The sequence below is a fragment of the Baudoinia panamericana genome, assembly GCF_000338955.1.
Source record: "Baudoinia panamericana UAMH 10762 unplaced genomic scaffold BAUCOscaffold_8, whole genome shotgun sequence".
Taxonomy (NCBI): Eukaryota; Fungi; Ascomycota; class Dothideomycetes; order Mycosphaerellales; family Teratosphaeriaceae; genus Baudoinia; species Baudoinia panamericana.
In genome coordinates, this window is record NW_006911264.1 from 558,781 (window position 1) to 574,811 (window position 16,031).

The 16,031-nt window shown below is 57.8% G+C and overlaps 7 protein-coding genes across 7 annotated transcripts; 3 read left to right on the plus strand and 4 right to left on the minus strand.

Moving 5' to 3' along the window:
• Nucleotides 1–31: 31 nt before the first annotated feature.
• BAUCODRAFT_91856 (uncharacterized protein) lies at nucleotides 32–3,071 on the minus strand. Its single transcript, XM_007679432.1, has 2 exons — nucleotides 2,657–3,071; nucleotides 32–2,583 (listed from the first exon to the last, which is right to left on the minus strand). The coding sequence occupies exons 1-2, from the start codon at nucleotides 3,036–3,038 to the stop codon at nucleotides 356–358; spliced, it is 2,610 nt and encodes an 869-aa protein (XP_007677622.1). The 5' UTR covers nucleotides 3,039–3,071; the 3' UTR covers nucleotides 32–355.
• A 205-nt stretch (nucleotides 3,072–3,276) lies between these two features.
• BAUCODRAFT_149192 (uncharacterized protein) lies at nucleotides 3,277–3,909 on the plus strand (the record flags this gene model as incomplete). Its single annotated transcript, XM_007679566.1, has 1 exon — nucleotides 3,277–3,909. One exon carries the CDS (start codon nucleotides 3,277–3,279, stop codon nucleotides 3,907–3,909), a length of 633 nt encoding a protein of 210 aa, XP_007677756.1.
• Nucleotides 3,910–4,885: 976 nt separating this feature from the next.
• On the minus strand, nucleotides 4,886–6,962 carry BAUCODRAFT_529716 (uncharacterized protein). Its single transcript, XM_007679567.1, has 2 exons — nucleotides 5,342–6,962; nucleotides 4,886–5,281 (listed from the first exon to the last, which is right to left on the minus strand). Exons 1-2 carry the CDS (start codon nucleotides 6,479–6,481, stop codon nucleotides 5,114–5,116), a joined length of 1,308 nt encoding a protein of 435 aa, XP_007677757.1. The 5' UTR covers nucleotides 6,482–6,962; the 3' UTR covers nucleotides 4,886–5,113.
• Nucleotides 6,963–7,306: 344 nt separating this feature from the next.
• Nucleotides 7,307–8,916, minus strand: BAUCODRAFT_72225 (uncharacterized protein; the record flags this gene model as incomplete). The annotated part of the gene is made up of 2 exons (XM_007679360.1): nucleotides 7,307–8,740; nucleotides 8,803–8,916. 2 exons carry the CDS (start codon nucleotides 8,914–8,916, stop codon nucleotides 7,307–7,309), a joined length of 1,548 nt encoding a protein of 515 aa, XP_007677550.1.
• A 721-nt stretch (nucleotides 8,917–9,637) lies between these two features.
• On the plus strand, nucleotides 9,638–11,161 carry BAUCODRAFT_110514 (uncharacterized protein; the record flags this gene model as incomplete). The annotated part of the gene is made up of 2 exons (XM_007679568.1): nucleotides 9,638–10,794; nucleotides 10,828–11,161. Exons 1-2 carry the CDS (start codon nucleotides 9,965–9,967, stop codon nucleotides 11,159–11,161), a joined length of 1,164 nt encoding a protein of 387 aa, XP_007677758.1. The 5' UTR covers nucleotides 9,638–9,964.
• Nucleotides 11,162–11,482: 321 nt separating this feature from the next.
• BAUCODRAFT_54635 (uncharacterized protein) lies at nucleotides 11,483–12,229 on the minus strand (the record flags this gene model as incomplete). Its single annotated transcript, XM_007679326.1, has 2 exons — nucleotides 11,483–11,578; nucleotides 11,624–12,229. Coding segments are annotated over 2 exons (702 nt in total), but the record flags the coding sequence as incomplete, so codon positions are not given.
• A 766-nt stretch (nucleotides 12,230–12,995) lies between these two features.
• Nucleotides 12,996–15,512, plus strand: BAUCODRAFT_42908 (uncharacterized protein; the record flags this gene model as incomplete). The annotated part of the gene is made up of 1 exon (XM_007679307.1): nucleotides 12,996–15,512. A coding segment is annotated over one exon (2,517 nt), but the record flags the coding sequence as incomplete, so codon positions are not given.
• Nucleotides 15,513–16,031: the final 519 nt, after the last annotated feature.

Sequence of the window (16,031 nt, forward strand, 5' to 3'; positions counted from 1 at the left end):
CGAATGCAAGCATCAAAGCAATGGACAAGCTCCGAGGCACTTGATGCTGTAAGGCTGCAACTCGGGCCATCTCCGGAAGGTGCCGAATAGACGCTACGTACACGGTGTCAATCGCAACGCTACCTAGGTTGATTGCCGTCCATCGTCTGCTATTCTTCCCACCAGAGTGATCGTGGTGGCGGCGGGATAGGGTTGCCACTGCTACCCAACAGTGACATCAAACCGTGACACGCGCGTTGCAGAGCTGATCACTCCGGTTACGCCAGCATGACCAGGAGCAGCGTGCAGTCTGGTCTCTACACACATAACGTCGGTTCACCGCCAGCGAACTAGCTTTCCATATCCGTGACGGATGTCACTGCACCCTCACTTCCGTCGCTACGGCATGGCATAGTTCAACGCGAATCCCTGCACCACTCAATACATCGATCCACATCCGCTGCGTGTCGCTCAAGCGGTCATTCTCCGACTTGACCTCAGCGAACATTACTTCCCCCCTGAAGCCTGTCATGTCATCCTTAGGCTTCCACAGAAACAGGTCAGGAACGCCTCCACCGCGCTGCCCATACTCCTGCGCCATGACCTTCATAACAGTGCTAAGTGCAGCGGGCGGGAATGCCCCAGCTATCTCGAGCAAGTCCTCGAGCGCAAACGACCAGTCCAGACCTACGACACACGTCTTTCGCTCGTGATGATCGTTCCACACGTTCTCAATCAGTGATGCCGCGTCCCCATTAGATATTCCGTTCAAACGAGCATTGACCTCGCTTATGCGACTCGGGTAGAAGGCATCCGTATGTAGGTCCAGCGGACACGTCTGAAACTCTGTCTGGAAGACGTTCGGGATGTAGACGAACAAGACGTCGCAGAAGAGGTAGGCGAAGAGCGTGCGGATGATGCCACCTTCGCTGTGGTACCCTTTATAGCTAAGCCCTCGATAGCAGGACAAGCACATCTCTTCTACACTACATTCGCTTCGAGTGGAGGTCTCCTCGCCGGTGTCCGGATCTAAGGTGACGTTCGGAGTCGGGTCGATCCAGATCGTCTTTGCGCCGCGATTACCAGTGATGATGGCTTTGGCGCCAGTAGAGCCCTGTTCGCTGTTACGGCGGCTGCCATGATTGGAGTTCGACCGCTCAACCCGTATGCCTTCGAAGGCGCGCTCGGCTGGCTTGGTGAGGATGACGTGTTGGAAATCGTGTTGCTGACGCTTTGGTACTTTCAGCTGCTTCTCGAGCTTGATCGTCCGCTTCTGCAGGTCATGGTGGAAGATGAGATGGGTGAGCTGGTCTTGCAGGCCTTCCTCGCAAGTCTGCAATGCTACACGCTTCCAATGCTTCTTTCTACTTTCCACGCCTTTACAGTCGGCTGGTGAAGGCAAGTGCAGGTGCATGTAGTGCTCCTCAAGAAGCGCTTTCCGCTGGTACCAGTCACCGCGACGGCTTGTATGGAAAAGCCGTTGCTGGAGCAGCTCGCAGAGGATGGCGTGCTCGCGCTCGTGCTTCTTGACCTTGCCGAATACGAAAGCACCCTTGTGCACGATTCTCGTGTAAATCCAGGCGGGCGATAACCGGCGCAGATACGCGCCTTCGCCCGTACTGTAAATGCTGTCCTCCTTCCGTTGTTCGTCTGCCAGGAGCGTCTTCCAGCGCGGGTAGACCTCCTCGAAGACGTGCAAGATGACCTCCAAGCCTTCCTTGGTGGGTGTACCGTTGAATTCTAGTATGTTGTCCACCCGGAACTGCGTCCGCAGGGAAGCCTCATACTCCAGCAGTAACGAACGTGAGGCGAATACATTGGCTGAGCGTGATACGATGTACTCCGGGAAGTTCCAGCGTGCAATGCGTGCCAGTATGATGGTGGTCAACGACTTTTCGGTCCATTCGGTGGAGCGGTAGAAGACCAAGTGCACCCTTTCGAAGAGCTTCAGTGTTGGCAGAGACAGACGGATGCATGGTCCGGTTTCTGCCAGGATCTTGCCAACCCAATGCGCATCCCGATTGCCTTGCCGCATTGGTGTGCTTTCACGATCCTCGTCTTCCGCACCGGCTGTCGTGGCAGACGCCGTGGTCTCTTCAGTCTCAGATCGCTTGAGCGAGAAAGCAAGGCCTGTCTGCTTGCCACTCGTCCGTCGGAAAGCGCGAAGAAGCTCCTTCTTGTTCTTGCCCTGGACTTTGGCGTCCTTCGCCATCGCTTTTAGCTCGTCTAGAAGCAGTAGCGATGAGGCTTCTTCGAGATCGCGAATACAATCCTCCGACCGGTCGGCGAAAGCAAAGGCTGAGTCTAAGGTCGTGCCTTCTGGCGCCTCCAGCTCTCCTGGATGCTCATTGTCTTGCGAAGACGCTTCAGGAAGGTTTCTCACTGTTTGCAAGTCTACAATGGCCTGCTGTAGATCGGCTACATCACTGTGGTAGCCCAGCCTACGGGTGCGATGCCAGCTCGCGGTCTTTCGAAGGAAAAGTCGCACGTACAGGTACTGCGATTCATATTCCAGCTCGCGCCAGTGTTCAAACACGGCGTGTTCTGCTTCGTCGAAAAGGTGGCCTTCGTCTTCAAGCACCGTTTCTAGCGCTAGATTGAATGCTAAATGCATTGATCGCGACCGTCAGCGGTCTTCCAGATATGATACGAGCCTTAAAGTCAAGGGTTCGCGTACCGTCTACATAAATAGAGCTCCGGCCTTTGACCCACTTCTTCCCATCAAGTCGATCCTGGAGTCCGAGCTCAGCCTGTTCGGCTACACGAGTGGCTTCGTATGCATCGATAGCCTCTTTGTCGGTCTGTATGGGTGGCAACGCAGTCTCCAAGTCCGTCCTGCGATCCGGAGCCGGCTCGTCGAGAGGTTCGCTGTCGCTGTCCGCGTCGGAATCGGAAACAACATCTCTACGCGCTGCCTTCGTTCGCGGAGAAGTCCGGGCGGTGTTCGCGTGTTGGTGACTGCGCTTCACACGCTTTGCCGATGGTGTTTGGAACTCGTCCTCATTCGATTCTTCGAAGTTGGTAGACTTCGGATGCGGTACAGCTCTTCCACCAAGCATGACATTGTGCTTCGACGGAGAGCTGTTCTGCAATGTCATCACCCTTGAACATGCGAAGGGATGGTAGGGGATCGACTTTGAACGTGAAGTGGGAATTGAAGGTGCGGAGACGCCATTCCAACGCGTGCTCACGTGGACTGTGGAGAAATGACGTCCAGTGGGTTGAAAGGTCACCTCTGCACTGAAACGCACTGCTTATCCAACTATCACATTTTCTCGCGGAGTAACTAAAGGTAACATGAGGGCGGGGATACTCGCATCCACAGTAATTCTTGCCGCCGCGCAAGCACAGCTGGTACCCTTCTTGAAGACACCGTCACATCCACACATGGACCAACAACAGCGACCTTTAGAGGCCGATGCGCCTGGGAATCAACTACCGCCGTTTCCAAACGCTGCGTCTGCGCAAGGCGATGTGATATTATCGGATGTTATTGGCAACCAAAGACAGATCAATATCTTCGCCGGCTTCACACGGGACGTTTCGTCCGTCTCCACGCGACTAGAAACCACAGGCTTGAACACGACAGTATTAGCGCCTTCAAACAGCGCGTTGAGTAGTCTACCGCGGAAACCATGGGAGAACCCTAACGACTACGACAGCTTGGGCGCTGCAGCGTATGAAGGCCAGGCGGGCGAGGATCGTGCTGGGAAGAATCTGAGGCGCTTCACGGAGGCGCATGTGGTTCTTGCGTCGCCGTGGAAGGAGGGCGAGAAGGCGAGGAATATGTTGGGCAGTGAGGTGTGGTGGGAGAATAAAGGTGGGATGGCCGTTGTGCAGCCTGGAGGCGTTGAGGTGGAGAGGGTGGTCAGCCGGGTTGCAAACGGTGAGGTCTGGCTGTTGAAAGGCGTGCTCAACTACGCAACTTGAGCGGCACTCAATCTGTCTTCGGAGGCGTTCGGGCGTTGTACTGGATCCTGATGATCTGGGGCATGGAATATCGCGGGCGTCTAGCACAAGCCCGTCACGATACTACGGTGTTACGATGTTACGACATGCGTAGGGCGCCGAGAGATGCTCGAGCACTTGGTATCTGGAGGGCGGTCAAGGCAACAGCATAGCAATATGATCGCTTCATTATTGGCTGCGGCGGGACCTTGTGTAACCTCTGAGCTAGTCACATGCTGGTTCCTTAACACTGCGAGCATTCAATTTCACTTGCAACTCGACACCTGACCCAACCTCTCACTTCACGCCTCCTCTTCACTGAATACTTTCTTACGGCAAAGATTCTCTGGCATCCCACACAATCTCAAGCCGCCTCATTTGCACCGCGAGCTGAAGCAACACCCTCTCCGTATCCAACTTCAACCACATCCCACCCACCATGGCACCAGGCGACATCACCGGTCCCAAACTCACCTGGACGGCAGTAAAATCCAAATGCTCACCCGCCGACATCGACAAACTCGCCTGCATCGGTATCGCCTGCCTCAACGCCAACGATGTCAATCCCGCCAAATACGCAGAAGGTAGCTACTCCCCGTCCAACTTCCACTCTCTGAAGAGTCTCGCTTACTGTCGGCTAATTCGTATTAGCTGCCAAAGAATTCTGTACCGTCGGCAACACCAGCATCAAGCCCGCCAGCTTCAATCGAGCAATCTGGGTCATTACTAAGAAGCTGGCTGGCGGAAATGGCGAGGGCAGTCCGGCTAAAGGGAAAGGCGGTGCTGGCAGGAAGCGTAAGGCGGACGCTGGCGGTGCGGATGTCGGTGAGGATGATGGCGAGAGCGGCGCTGCGAAGAAGGGTCGGAAGGGTAAGCCGGGTGGAAAGGAGGCATTGAAGGCTGCGAGTGAGGAGGTTCATGGTACGATCTCTCGCTTTAATCCTTCTGCGATATGTGTACTGACCAACTGCGTAGCTCGAGAGGACACACCCGTCGGAGCCGAGGAAGGCGATATGGAGGACCTGGACGGTCTCTTCTCTTGACCGGCGTAGAGCCTTGCAAGCGCGGTGAAAGGCCTGCCTTCGGACATAGCCAAGTGGAGTACGTACGATCACGATGATGTATTGTTAGGACGTGTTGATGATCTTGATGGTCTTGGAATGTGCATTCGGATACGAAGGGCGATCTAACTTGAGTGAAACTTCTTCACCCTCTGCCCGCCTTCATACAGCGCGCGGTCTATGGCCGCCGCAACAGTCAAAGTGCCGCCAATGACCGCACAGACTCCGACAAGGAAGCCGGAGAATGACTTTGACCGCGCCTCGCGATTGATCACCTTCATGGGCGAAATGTCCTGCAAGACACACCGTCAGCATTCCCTCAGAACATCCATAATATTGGTAGGAGAACTCACATAAGAAAAGAAAACCCCCGGGATCCCACCCCTAGCATGCAACCTCTCCTTATGCCCCTCCTCCCCTCCGTCCCCACCCGCCAAGCTCCGCTTATGGCTCGTAACCGAATACTGATGCGTCTCGACACTCCCGGCCTCCCCCTTCCCATACCCTCCCAACTCCACCAACTCATGCGGGATATCCAGGATACTCCCCGTCCGCTCCCAGCCCAACGGCAAATACGCCGTCGACACCACTTTCACAAAGTACATATAATTATACGCCTTCTCGTCCGTCTTCTGCTCCGTTTCGTCCAACGGGTTGAGGTGGTGATTACTCCACGCCATCCCCCTCCTCCCAATCCTCCTCACCACATCCTCCGGCAACTGCGGTCCAAAGCGGAGATGATGGATGGTATGCGAGAAGGTATGATCGATCCCCTCCCCGCCCGCGAAATAATTCTCCAGATCATGCACGTGCATATTCCCATTACTGAAACTCTTGCCCGGGGCGAAATGGAAATTCCCCACCACCTTATTCACGCGGATCCCGCCCTCAATCCGACACCCCTCCCGCCTCTGCTCATCCAAATGCTCGGAGTAATGCTCGCGCTCACACTGCTCCACATTCTCCCCCCGCCCAAACGACCAACTCACACTCGCATACGCCTCGCGCACTTCCGCACAAGTATTGCAGCAACCCGCTCTAATCGCATTCCCCGGCGCGGGAGCGCCATAGCACTCGCCACAATACTCCGGGTCCATATGTTTCATACTCTCCTCCACCTCCTTCCCCAACTCCAACGCCTCCCGCCCCACCTCCCGCCCATCCTCCCCCAACCGCACCTTGTTCACCCCGTGCATCACCCCCGTCTGCACCTCGCCCGACACATCCATGACGTCCAACGTCAACAGCTCGCACGGCACGCGGGGGAAGGAGATGTTCATGTGGATCTCCATCTTCTCCCCCCGCCCCTTGTCGACGATGAGTTCGGGCGCGACGGTGACGCGGCGGTAGTCGGCCCATTCGCCCCACACGAGGTAGAGGATGAGGAGGAGGGAGGCGAGGGTGACGATGCCGCCTGATGTGGTGCGGATGCGCGCGTCTTCCACCGTTTTGGTGAAGGCGTCGAGGCGCGTGAAGCGGGATTTGGAGGGCATGGCGGTAAGGATACGACGGTCGATCTAGTGACAGCAGGAGAGATGTACTGGGGTTTGTATGTATAGCAACCCAGACGTTTGAGCCTCCGTTTACGAAGTATGTGATTATTGGGTGTCGAAAAGCTTAGCGTCGCATCGTCGCAAAGGGCGCCAAGTGTCCAATCAATACAAATTGCCTCTCAGTCCTGACAGAAGTATTAACGACAAACGAACTAAATGGTAGAGCCCGAGTCAAGTCAGGTGGGATATGGCCAGGTGTAAAGTAAGAAGCTCCAAGTCCACCTTTCAGCCTCAAATGCCCCAATGCCTCCCGTCACTCCGCGTTCCAGTTTCAGTCCCTGGCGGATAGATGACGCTAGACCTGGGAAGGAAGTTGGGCGGGTGCTCGAGCAAAGAATAAATACATGTAATAATAATGTCAGCTCCGAGGGTTTACTTGATTGCGATTAGACGGAAGGACATTGGAAGTCCGGACGAGAGAGATAGAGAGAGGGGGAGGGAGGGAGAGCAGATGGTATCGTGCGAGAGAATATTGTCATATACCAGACTTCTCTCCCTAACATTCGCCAACGCTGATCACAAGTTTCGTCAAGCCGTCAGCAGCTATATCTTCAGCGACGAGAACGCAAGCTATGCCCCTACAACAAAACGCATGCGAATGCAAGCTCCACGTCAAGAAGCAGATTAAAGGCCCATAGCACAGAGACATTCGTCCGGATTTTCATATCTCATAACCGCATCTCCATCTCCATCTCCATCTCCACCACCACTCTCACCCCTCCACCCTCCACCCCTCAACTCCTCCACCCACCACTCCCTTCTCTTCTATACCGCAACAACACTAGCATTTCCCGCCTTGGCAACCAACTCCCCCAACCTCTTCTCCATCAACAACCGCCCCTCCAACGTCTTCCACACATAATGCGGCGCCTTATTAACGACATCCCAACTCACCAAATTGTCCGTCAGATGCGTCAAATCGCGCTGCTTATTCTCCCACTCCGTGTCCCGGCGCACACTAATCCCGCTCGAGATCAAGACAAACGGGGTATTCACCGCCTGGATCACCTTGGCGGAGACGACTTCACTCCGCGTCAGACTGTCCGCGACCAGGTTCTCCTGCAGCTGCGCCTTGATGAACTTCCCACCCTGGTAGGCGGATTTGCCGTACACGCGATCCTCGCGCGTGACGCCGCCGAAGAGGGCGCCGCCGATGCGTTGGATGCCGAGGGGGGAGATGATGCCGTAGCCCCAGAGGATGAAGCCGCGGGCGGGGTTGGCGATGCGGTGGAGTAGGTCCTCGTGCAGCGGGTCGATCAGCATGATCCCCACCACGTCTCGGAAGTGGCGCGCGGAGAAGATGCGCGAGACGATGCTGCCGTAGCCGGCGGAGACGAGGATCCACGGCCCCTCTTCGCCGGCGATGGCCAGGGCTTCGGCGAGGTTGTCGGCGGACATGCCCGCGCTGTGCGGGGAGGGCGCGTTGTCGGACCAGGCGTACCCGGGCCGGTCCCAGTAGCAGTAGCGGTCGATGGTGCCGTTTTGGTAGGTGGAGTAGGCCCAGTGCTCGAAGTCGTACTCGGACGGGTTCTCGCCGGCCTCGATGAGGACGGTAGGGGTGTCGGCGTTGCGCTTCTCGCCGATGCACGCGAGGTGGACCTGGTACTTGTTGCCGTCGACGTAGTAGCGTTGGCCGTCCATTTCGAGGGTGGCGTCGCGGGCGCGCAGGATGAGGGTGGCGGTGAAGAGGATGGTGATGACGATGTAGACGGCGAGGATGATGGTCGCGACGAGGATGGCGAGCCACTCGCGGAGGGTGCGGCGCGTTTCCGGGCGGCCGGTCAGGCGCTCTTCCTCTTCCTTCTTCCCCCATGCCACCACCCGGTCGGTCATGACGCACCAGGCGGCCATCAGCATGGCCCACACGACGCTGGCGATGCCCGGCGGGCCTTCTTCGTTGCGCAGGCGGGAGACGCTGACGATGAGGATGACGTCGATGAGGAGGATGACGGCGATGATGCCCTGGCAGACGCGCATGGCGAGGCTGGGGGCGGTGAAGAAGAGGAGGGAGCATAGCAGGATGCCGGCGGCGAGGGTGGTGTAGGAGAAGTCGAAGAAGCCGGAGCCGCGGGTGTGGAGGCCGGGCGGGGAGACGAAGATGCTGACGAGCAGCAGCACCCACCAGAGGAAGGTGATGATGAGGAAGAAGACGCTGAAGAAGCGGAGGGCGCGGACGGTCCAGAGGTTGTAGGGGGAGACCTATCCGCCAACAATCAGCAAGGAGGTCAAGGTGATGCGTTGGAGGGAAGATGTATACTCACAGCTGGGTCGTCGGGGTCTAGGTAGCCATCGCCGTGGGGTGGACGAGGTTGCTGGGAGGCGGGGAGGAGAGGGTCGCGCTCGTTGGCTTGTCTGCGCTGGGGTGGTGGAGCCATGTTGTTGTTATTGCTGTTGTTGTTGTTGTTGTTGTCGCCCGCCTCACCGTCTTCGCCTTCGTGGCCGCCGTCGTGGTTCTGCTCCGGCTGATCTTTGTTCTTCTTCGAGCCCCACAGGGACATGTTGTGGCAGTGCCTTTCAATCTCAATGACGAGACTCAATCGCAGGGCAGGCACGTGAAGATGCTGAACGCGGGTGTGGGTGTAAGAGAAACGAGCGGCAAGAGCGATAGAGAATGGTTTAGTGGGATGTACAGGCCGCTACTCTCTCTCTCTTTCTCTCTCTCTCTCCCTACGTGATGGATTGAGTGAAGGCGGAGTGCTGCCGTGCTGCAACATGACTGGAGCTTGGCTGCCTGGGACGCGATGCTGCCGCTCTCGCCGATCCACCAACGCTGACGTCCCGCCTCCTCAACGTCATGGGGTGGCACGAGCTCGCGGCAGAACCTTTCAACGATGCGCATGTGTGGCGCGCCAAGTGGTGGCGGCGTCTCTCTAACGGCAATACAGCCGCTTAAGCTGTGGTATCGTAGTGTCTGAAGAATGACTTACGCTCAGTGTGTCGTGCTTGTATGCTCAGCCAATCGGTATAGCAACAGCGCTGACTGCCTTGCTCACACTCAATCATCTGCAGCAGAGCCCATGTGAAAAGCTCTCCCGCGTGAGACAGCGCCCGTGCAGCGAGACCCACTCCTAGATCTTGTCAAGCGAGCCGCGTGGGCGGGAGGGCACCACCGGCACATTCATGGCATCTCCACCGATGACTAAGATTACAGACGTCAATGCTGCATACCTTAGGTACTACTCTATCATGCACCAAATCCCGTGTAGCGTTCAGGGGATGCACGGCGACGAAGGGTTAGTATAGCATGGACGTGCGAATGAAGCCGGGCCATTGCCACTCTTCCTCCGCTTAGGGTGCGTGGCTGCCATGCTTGCGCAACACCGCATGTACATGCCACATGCACCCCCTCCCCGCCTGTCAAATGCCCCCGACACCCGTAGCTTCCCCACGTCGTAGCAGCAGCAGCAGTAGCAGCTGCACGACATGTCGAACCTTCTCCGCCAGAGCCTGAATGGCGCACCGCCTCCACCTCGGCCCAGACCCCTCCCTCTCTCCTCCTCCGCCCTATCAGACTTGGACGAACACAGCTCTTCCGACTCCTCCACGAGTTCTGTCGATTCTTCCGCGTCTGTCAACACACTTCGCCCGAGCTCGAGAGAGCAGAGTGCCCCGCCTGGTCACTGGACGAACTATTTCTCACAAGAACTCTACCTGGACCAGGAAGACGAGCGACAGAAAGCACGCTACCATGTCTACCTCACCCCACCAACGGATGTCCAGAAAGGTCCCTTGTTCATCTGCCACCATGGGGCCGGAGCCTCAGGCCTATCCTTCGCCGTCTTCGCCAAACACATCTGCCAACGTCTCCCCGGCGCCGGCATTCTCAGCCTGGAAGCACGAGCCCACGGTTCAACCGTCACCGACATCGAAACTGGCAATCAAATCACAGACTTCAGTCTCGCCACCCTGACCTCAGATGCATTGGCCATGATCACTCTCACCCAACACCACCTCTCCTGGCCCACTCTTCCTCCCTCCATCCTCATCGGCCACAGCCTCGGCGGCGCCATCGCAACCCAACTCGCCGTCGATTACGCCCTCGGCCACGCTCTACTCGGCTACACCGTCATCGACGTGGTCGAGGGGTCCGCCCTCGAAGCCCTGGCACACATGAAAACCTACCTCTCCTCCCGTCCCACCACCTTCAACACCGTCGACGAAGCGATAACCTGGCACACCCGCACCCGCACGATCCGCCACGCGGAAAGCGCTCACGTCAGCGTTCCCAGCTTACTCATCCAACAGCCAACGTCGTCGTCGTCGTCGTCATCGTCGTCGTCGCCAAGCGGGGGGAAGTTCACCTGGCGCACCGACCTCGCCGCCACGAGTCCGTGGTGGGAGGAGTGGTTCCACGGCATGAGTGCCAAGTTCCTCGCCGGCCGCGGGGCGAAGGAGTTGATCCTCGCGGGGACGGATCGCTTGGATCGGGAGTTGATGATTGGGCAGATGCAGGGGAAGTTTCAGCTGGTGGTGATCCCCGAGGCCGGGCATTTCGTGCAGGAGGATGTGCCGGAGAGGGTGGCGGGGCTGTTGGTGGAGTTTTTCAAGCGGAATGATCGGAGTGCGCTCGTGCTGCCGCCGAAGGTGTCGGAGTTGTTGGCTAGAGGGGAGAAGGTGTGATGGAAGCGTGAACTTTGTATGGTGGGATTGATAGATCATGCGGTGTGGGTATCTCAATTACACGTTGCAAATCATGCAGCATTTCTACACATTGACGGATAGACCTCCATCAGCCATAACATCGTCGCCTGTGACACCTTCCTTCCCCTTCCTCCGCCGTTTGCGCTTCCTCGACCCCTCCACAATCCCACCATCACCTTCTCCATCTACCACACCCTCGACCTCAGCCGCCTTCTCCGCCGCCTGCGGATCACGCCTCGTCGCTTTTCGCACAACTGACCGCTCATCCTCCACTTGCCTCCCGACGCTATTCGGCGGCGCGTCTTTCTTCGCCTTCTTCACACTCAGCGGATTCGGACCCTTCGGACCCTTGACCTTACGCTTCTTCGCCACCGCCCCATCCCCCGCAGCACCACCCTGTTGCTGCTCAGCAGCCACGATAGCCTTCGCACGCTCCGGCACATCATCCCCTCCATCGCCATCTTCCTCCCTCTTCCGCTTCTCCCGCCTCCCCACCAACCCAGCCCTCATCTTCCCCTTCTCCCCCGCCTCCCTCACCTCCTCACTCCTCCCCGCCATCGGCTCCAAAATCATCACGCTCCGATGCACATACACCAACGGCACCCCGACCACGTCCCTCCTCATCGCCCTCCGCACCTCCCCATCCTGACACGCAACCACATACCGGTGCCGATTCACGCCCGCCCCCTTCGGATCCACCACTTCCCGCAGACACTCCCCCGTCCCCAACGGCGTCTCCAACTCGTGATGTCCGCACCGCCGCCTCTCCGCCGCCTTCGCGACTTCGATGCAGATTTCCTTCTCCCTCCGCTCCGCCTCCGTGGTGGTGGGCAGGGAGTAGAGGTGGCGGATACAGCATTGCGTGATCATGGGTTTGATGGCGCCTTGGAGCGTGGAGGCGAGCATGTTGCCGAGGTGCATTTTGCAGCGCGCGGCTTCGCGGATGATGGCCGCATCGAGGAGGACTTGGTAGGGTTCGCGCAGGCCGAAGGTCAGGGCGTATTGTTGCATGAGCTTGCGGGATTTTTTGGCGCGTTTGGCTTTCATTTTGGCGGGGGCGGGAAGTGGTGGAGGTGGATTGGGAAGTGGGTTGTTGCGATTGACTGGAATTGTTGTAAAGAAATTCGAGATGCAGGTCAGGGTACAGTGATAAGCTCGTGGTCTGTGTGTTTGGGTTTTGGTGTGGGGGAAGTACATAGCGAGGGTCTGCCAAGGTTCTTCCAATGACTTGGATTGCGCTCTTTATTGCTCACGTACATACATACATACATTTGATTGATTCAGGCATCGAGGAGAGACATGGATATTGATTGAAGGATCAAGACGGGTATGGTGTAAGGGAGACTCTACGAATGCCGGGCCCAGCATGGCCGCTACGACTGGAGAAAGGCGGGCAGAGGAGTCGAGGAAGGTGGAGGAAGCCACCGACGCAGCGTTGCCCGAACTGAGACCGGCCGTGACGCGCGAGGAGAAACATAATGACCCCAAGCCCGAGCCGCCGGAGGCCGATGAGTTTGGTTTGCCTGTTCGTCCGCCGAGGAGGAGAGCGTATGATTTGGATGAGCTGGAGAGTCCCGAGAGCGTCAAGCCATCAGACCAGCAAACCGCAGGCCATGGTGCTGCATCTGCCAATGTGGAGGAGGTTGAGGAAGAGGAGAAGTTCGAGGATGCGGTGGCGGAGTCGTCAGAAGCTGTAGAACTGTCTAAGTCACCGCCCAAAGACTACGATGAAGGCAGCAAAGGGGCCCTTGCAGGTAGTCCTAGCGTGGGAAACACGCCTCAAAAGCAGCCCGCACCCGCTGGAGCAGTATCGGAGTCTTCCCACCAACAGCTGGCTCCCACCCAGGATGAAGAAGAAGAACATGTCGAAGAAGTCTGGCAAGACATGCCTGCCCTCGCCGAGCACCGCATCTACGACGACTGGGGCAAGGTCATCGCCAAGAGCTACGACGAAGTCGACACCGACGCCTACGCGTACGGCGATCTCGGTGGTGCAGGCAAAGGCTACACCCGCGTGCAAATGGACGAAGACGCTCAATCCGCTACCAGCATGGACGACAACACGGCGTATCTGTTTAAGGAACAGCATGCCCGACACGCCCTCGACGCGGACGACGAGGAAGGACGGGACATCATATCGCAGATGCAGACGACTAAGGAGTTACTTACGGAAGGCCAGCGGATAGCGTATGTGGGCGTGGTGAGGTTGGCCATCAACACGCTGGCGCTGGAGTTGGACGCGCTGGAGAAGACGCGGGGGGCGAAGAAGTTGATTGATCTGGCTGCGGAGGCGCTGAAGATGTGGGGCCAGAAGATCATGATGCGGTTGTATAAGCATATGGAGATCGATGCGCGGGAGCAGATTATGGTGGAGCAGCTGGCTGATCATGGCATTTCGCCCGCGGATCTGACGTCCACGTTGATGCAGAATGCGAGGGTGAAGAACCCGAAGATGGACTCGGAGACCGCATCTGTTGCGTCTGTGCGACCTCCGTCGGGCGCATCGAGGCCGTCCAGTAAGCTGGAGAGACGTCCGTCGAGCGCCACGCTATCTGCTCCTGGAACACCGGCCCCTGCTGAGAGCGATGCACCGCCTGCGTATGAGCAACAAGCAGCGGATGATCTACGCATTCAGGATCCGGACGAGCTCAACAGCAAGAATATTGACCTCGACCTGCGCTGGACCGTGCTTTGCGACCTCTTCCTGCTTCTCATCGCAGACAGCACCTACGACGCCCGCTCGCGCACGCTTTTCGAGCGCGTCGGTCAAGCGTTGGATGTAGAGTGGCAAGATCTGTGCCGCTTTGAAAAGCGTGTCACGGACGCGCTTGAGATGCAAGAACAGGCTGATAAGGAGAACTGGAACGAGGAAGAACATATGAAAGAGCGGGAGAAGCGGGCGAGGAACAAGCGTCTCATGGTCATGGGTTTATGTACCGTCGGTGGCGGTCTGGTCATCGGTCTGAGTGCCGGTATGCTCGCTCCCGTCATCGGCGCCGGCCTTGCTGCGGGTTTCACCACAATCGGCGTGGCTGGCACGGGGAGTTTTCTTGGTGGTACTGGGGCAGCTGCGTTGATTGGTACGACGGGCACGTTGATTGGCAGTCATATTGGATTGAAAGGCGCCAATCGCCGCACAGGCGCCGTGAAGACGTTCGAGTACAAGCCCCTGTTTAACAACAAGCGGGTCAACCTCATCGTGACCGTCTCGGGTTGGATGACCGGCAAGGTCGACGACGTGCGCTTGCCGTACAGCACCGTCGACCCCATCATGGGCGACATCTACTCCGTCAACTGGGAGCCGGATATGCTGCAGAGTACCGGCCAGACGATCCAGATTCTGGGCACGGAGGCCCTGACGCAGACCATCCAGCAGATTCTGGGCGCGACTTTCTTGGCTACACTGATGGCTGGGCTGTCGCTACCGATTGTGCTGACTAAGCTGGCGTACCTAATTGACAACCCGTGGACTGTGTCACTGGCGAGAGCGGATGCTACGGGGTTGATCTTGGCGGATTCCATGATCGACCGCAATCTGGGGGTCAGGCCTATCACGCTTGTTGGCTTCTCGCTCGGCTCTCGTGTCATTTTCTCCGCACTCAAGGAACTTGCGAGGCGGGGAGCGTTGGGTTTGGTACAGAACGTCTACATCTTTGGCTCGCCCGTGGTGGTGAAGAAGGATGAATGGATCCGCGCGCGCACCGTCGTGTCGGGGCGCTTCGTCAACGGGTATGCAACCAATGACTGGATCCTCGCGTATCTCTTCCGCGCGACGAGTGGTGGCATCATGCGAGTGGCCGGACTGACTACGGTGGATCTGCCTGGGATCGAGAACCGCAACGTCACGGAAATCGTGCCGGGGCATATGGCATATCGGGGCATGATGCCCATGCTATTGCATGAGGTGGGGTGGGTGGTGGAGAGTGTGGAGTTTACGGAGATTGAGGATCCGGATCCGGAGGACCATGAGAAGCGGCAGCGGCAGCTGCTGCATGAGATTGAGGAGGCACGGCGAGAATTGGAAGAGAAGCCGGTGGAGAAGAATAAGCTCCTTGCTTTCTTTTCTCGGAAGAAGGCGGGGCAGAGGAAGGAGTGGGAGACGTACGACGAGCGATCTGTGAAGGTTCTGAAGGGGGAGGAGGATAGGGAGGAGACGGAGAGGATGGCGCAGGAACATGCGGATGTTATGTTTGATGTTGAGGCGATCCAGCGCGAGGCGCTGAAGTTGGCGATGGCGGGGGAGGATTTGCAGGAGATCAAACGACATATCAGTGTGAGGGAGTTGCAGGGGACGTTGCCGGCGTTGAAGGTTAGTTCGCCCGGACCTGCGGTGGGTAAGAGTGTTGTTAATGGGGAGGGCCACGGCAAAGGGAGTCAGGCGGAGCAGGCCAAGAGTGAGCAACAACCGGCTGCCACGCATGGATTGGTGAACGGGCATGTTCAGCCGTCTCGGGAAGACCGTGAGTCCCGCGAATGGGAAAACGACGGCCAGCATAACGGTGACTCAAACATTACGATGTCCTTCGACGACTCGCCGGAGACGCCGCGATCGTCCACCCACGCTCCTCCGTTCGCCAACGGGCACACACCGAGCAGTACCCGGAGCCCACATTCCTCCGATGATCCGCCCGCCTGGCATACTCCCGAGTTACGGCAGAGAGCGGACGAAGTAATGACGGGTGGAAGTGTGCGGACGCCGTCGGGTAGCAAACCCTCCCCCTCTTCTGCAGTGGCTAGTCCCGAGCATCGGAATCCGTGGGCTTCGGACGAGGATGATTTTGGGGCGGAGAAGGAGGTGGAGATGTCTTTCGAATGAATTGAGCATGCTTACAGGTGTTTGGTTTGTTTA